Consider the following 4,670-nt stretch of genomic DNA (forward strand, 5'->3'; position numbering starts at 1 on the left):
TCCATAATATATAGATTGGGAGTTGGGATTAAGGTATAGTGCAGCCCAATTGTCTAAAAAGAATCTTCCACAGACTTTCCAAATGCCCACAAAGTAAAAAGAGATAATGCTGGTGCTAATTGTTCTTTAGAACAAGAAGGCATTTCCCACTGCCTTACTGATTTATGGTTCGTGTTACAAAATGCAAATCACACCCAGATTGATTGTTCTTGGTCAGGGTGTCCTATCAACACCAGCTAGAAGGGGCTATGGGGCCACGGACATGTGTCTAGCAAGTCAGAGAAACTGGGTTTTGAATTTTACTGTATGTATGAAGTTGCATTTAAATGTCCATACAGGTGACTCATGCATTTTCCACATTAAGAAGCCTTTCTGCTTATGCAGATAAGACTGCAGCATTTACTGAGGACAGTGGCACCCAGCTTCTGTTACACAGGCTCAGGGTCCCTGCATATCCAAACCTGTGGAAATTCTGTCTGGTTCATCTTCACCTCTAGGTCCACATTGGAGCCTCTCTAGAGGAGCCATGGCCTCAGCCGCTCCCCTGAAGAAGATTCAGGAGATCAGCACCTGCATGCTGTGCTCAAATTTGCTGGCTCATCCTGTGAGCCTTGACTGTGGGCACAGCTACTGCAACTTGTGTATGTGGGTCTTCTGTACCAAGGATCCATTGCTGAAGGAGTTCCTGTGTCCTCAGTGTAAATTCCCATTCAATAGAAACAGCTGGAAGCACAATAAGCATCTGGAAAGAATCATTGAGGTCTTTGAGCAGATGGAAAAGATGCAGTACAAGGCACAATGTAAGGCCCATGGGGAGAAGCTCCAGCTCCTGTGTGAACACGATGGCCAGCTCATCTGCTGGCGCTGTGAGCGGGAACCACTGCACCTAGGGCACAGCACAGTGCTGGTGGAGGACGTGTGCCAGGTCTACAAGGTGAGTGTGTGGCCAAGACCTCAGTAAGGACCCATCCTGCGCTGCTCCCAAGATCTGAGAGTTTTGATTCTGAAAGTAAGATTAGGACCCTGAAACAAGGCTTTCATGTGGTGTTCTACTAAATAATGGCTTGTGATGTATCTTTGCTGAATCCACTCCAAACTTATCCCAGTAGTTAGTAGACACCATTCTGTCCTCATCCTGAGTTTCACATGGACTTATTCCTGTTGTGGACCATGTTCAAGCAAACACCAGCACTGTGTCTAGTTCTCTTTATATAATTTGAGAAACCACAATGTGTAAGACTCTGCAGAAGTATCAGGATAAGAAGTGGAAGAGGACACATCAGCTGTGGGGATCTTAGTGTTCAGTAGAGACATAGAGCAGCAAGGTTACTGCTTGGAGTCCTGGGCTTGGGTGGCGATAGAGGCAGGAGAGTTTGGGACATCCCAGCAGTGACATCTGAAGGGCACATAAACTGAACCCTTGAATTATTTCTAGGTAGAAGGGCCTGACACATGGCAAGACACAGCCATAGGGGCTTCTGCCTGTCTGTGAGCAAACGATGGCACACTTGCAGACATAAGACAAGCAGGGAAGAAGCAAAGATCCAGGGCCCAAGACCTGAGAGCTAGCTCTGAGTGTAAATCCTAGAGAACAGTGTGCCATGAATGGGGAAAATTTCATTTGTGGATTGAAGGTCACTGGCGTTTAAACCATCATCCTGGTGTGAGAAAACACAGAAAATCTCAAGCAGTAAAAAGCAGATTATCGCTTATCAGAAAGGGAGCGAGACAACTGATGCAAATAAAAGTCCAGAATAGAAACAGATTTGGAAATAATAGTTGTGGAGGGTAAGTGGGACTTGGCTTCTCGGTGACTCCTGTGTCCCCTGAGAATTTAGAAAGTTTGGTCGTAGCTGGAGGTAAAGCAAGGGGCCAGCTGAGTTCTGCTGCCCAGTTTGGCCCTGCTACAGCTCAGAACTAGTGAGCATCCTAGTCGAGGCTCCTATGGAGGCTCTGTGACCTTCCTAAGGGCATGTCAGCCCTGACCACAGTTCAGTCACGCAGCCCTCCCTTCGACTCCATGGAGCTGCTAAGTGTAATAGGGACGGTCCCGTTTGAGTTTCTCTCCCATCAAGCAATAGCTCAAGAGCGGGTCAGGGTCATGGTTGTCAGCCTCTGAGGCAGGCAGCTGAGGTTGAAATCTTCATTTCTGACCCTTGCTAAGTGCACATTGTTGACTAAGTTATTTAATGTCTTCATGCCTTGGTTTCTGCATGTTCAAGTGTACACAGTAGACACTCCTCACTTCCTAACACATGTAAGTAAACTGACACATGTACAGCCTAGAACTGCATATGGCAAGCAGTGAGAGAGTGCAGTCTTGCTAAGGCAGGTCCAAGAAGCACCTTTCTGAGAGTGCTAGGGATTCATAAGTGTGCCTACTGGATTTACAGAAGATAGGAGCCAGTAGTTTATTTTTAAAAGTGAAGTGCCAAGTCATTGTATTTTAACACTTTTTGGAGTGCTGGTATTTCTCTTAGGTGTCCATTGATTTACTAATTTTAATAGACTTTCTTCACTCAATTTTCCCCTCAGGATAAACTTCAGAAAGCTGTGGCAAAACTGAGTGATATCCATACAGAATGTATGAATCAGAAAATATTCATGACAACCCAAATAACTGAGTGGCAGGTAAGAATCTGAAATCCTTGATCTCAAATTATTTTGCATTCTCTTACATAAAGCAGGGAATAATTAGGGTAAAGCACAAACCAAAAGGAGAAAATTTGTTTTTGTGCTGCTTTCCAAATAGGAGGTTTGATCATGAAATTTTGAACCTCCCAACTCATATTAACTAGGATTCCTGATAACTTATTCAGGAGAAGTAGACTTGTAGTGTCTACCTAAAAATAGCTTTTTGGCTTTGGCCTGGCACCTATATATTCTCATTCACAGACGTTAAACTGATTCCCTTGTTTCACTTACCAAGTACAAAGTGTAACTTTTCAGCCTTACAGGTGAAGAAACTGCCTCTCAGAGCACTGAGACAGGAGGTTTCCCAGGGCAGAACCATAAGTGGCCACCTTGAGTGATAAGGAGTTTAATAGCTATTAAGAGAACCTGGGCCTTCCACCTGCAGGCCAAAGGTTTCTAGACTTCCATGGCTTCTTCCCAGGCTTCACAACATCAGACACATATTGCTTTGTGGAATTATTTTTGTAATCTTTTAACAGGCAGTCCAAGAGCAGATGATGGCAAGCCATTCTGCCTGGTCCAGGAGCCTTTCTGCCCTCTGCCTCTTTTATGTAAGGAGGTTTAATCAGAGCTTCCAGGGGACATTCTAAAATTTCCCATTGCTGGAACCTTGAGCATTGTGCAACACTGAGTGTAACTACCACTTAAAGAAAGCCTTCCCATGCAACAGTTAAACAGTCACCACTTTCATAGGCAAAACTTCCAGTTTTTTCTAAATTGTATGGGTTCAATCAAAACATCATAGTCATTGAAGTGCTACAGGTCTTTCCAGAACACTCCTAAAATTTGCAATTATACGTCACCCCAAATGCAACTTAATGCTAATGAGATATATAATTTATTTTTGGTATCTTATACATAGGATTAATAAGGTGATTCCCAGGAGATACGTGAATATTTCTCAATAGGCAATGATAACACAAGACTATCTAGCTGGGGCCTCACACCTTCAAAAATCAGGGACTCTCCTACCATCCCAGGTGCTTAGAGAGACTTAAGAAATCCAAGTCAATCCTCGAGGGTCTGAGTGTCAGCAGGAAGTTTAGGACATTCTTCCAGGGTGAATGATTTATGTAAGAATTATAACACAGCAAGACAACATACTTTATTTGGTGTGTGTGGCAAAATAGACATAATGTACACTGTGGGAGAGTCCTCCAGGCTCTTGTCTTGGTCCAAGAAGTCAATTTATAATCCCAGAGATACGTTACTGGAATCTCACCAAGTTAATTCCAATCTACCACTCCCAGTACAACCCACAGCGAAAGTAAGACAGTAAAACATATTTATAATTATTAGGGAGCCAGGGGGCCCTAAGTCCAGCCACAAAGATGACTTTTCAGGACAAAGACACTGACCCAGGGTCTGCACCTGGGTTTTATTCAGCTGAGAAGGGGAAGTGATTTGAGGAAAAGAATTGGGGGAAATAGGTGAGTACCATGAGGTGGGCTAGGCAGGTGCCCTGCATTTACCACTGCCATATGCAGAGAGGATATGCAGAGAATGTAATTTGCATTATGCTGTTGAGATATTATCTAATGTTTCGGGGGTCTGGTGCTTTGGCTCTGATGTATAATCTTTCAAGCCCCAGGAAGTCATACCCTTTATCTCGAGGCTCGATCCCAGACAACATCATGGAACACTGGCTCTTTGTCGTGTCTCGACCCAGCTCATATTGGAGAGGAGCAGGTGTGGGTTATCAGGGAAACATGCATGCCATCTTCAAAAATTACCACCAGCACCTCAGCTAGACCAATATACATTGCTTAAGGCCAATTGAAAGGATAAAGAGAAGTCCTTAGCCAGCTCTGTATATATCAATACAAGGAAATAGGGTCAGGCTCAGCCAAAATGGAGACAGTCACTCTTCTTTCAAGGAGAGCTCCTCCACATACACTTTGGTCCTCCACATACACTTTACCACTGTTATTATTTTTTTTTTTATTTTTTTTTTTTTATTTATTTGAGAGAGAGAG

The 4,670-nt window shown here is 43.7% G+C and overlaps 1 protein-coding gene across 1 annotated transcript in view; it reads left to right on the top strand.

Annotated features, from left to right (window-relative positions):
* The first annotated feature begins 526 nt into the window (after positions 1 to 526).
* LOC101585776 (E3 ubiquitin-protein ligase TRIM38-like) overlaps positions 527 to 4,670 on the top strand; it is a 35,625-nt gene continuing 31,481 nt past the window's right edge. Inside the window, exons 1-2 of the mRNA XM_004640131.1 lie at positions 527 to 934; positions 2,536 to 2,631. Coding sequence (XP_004640188.1) covers positions 527 to 934; positions 2,536 to 2,631 — 504 coding nt within the window. The remainder of the gene's footprint in view (positions 935 to 2,535; positions 2,632 to 4,670) is intronic.

The sequence above is a fragment of the Octodon degus genome, unplaced genomic scaffold (genome assembly GCF_000260255.1).
Source record: "Octodon degus isolate 3935 unplaced genomic scaffold, OctDeg1.0 scaffold00119, whole genome shotgun sequence".
In the NCBI taxonomy this organism is placed as follows: Eukaryota; Metazoa; Chordata; class Mammalia; order Rodentia; family Octodontidae; genus Octodon; species Octodon degus.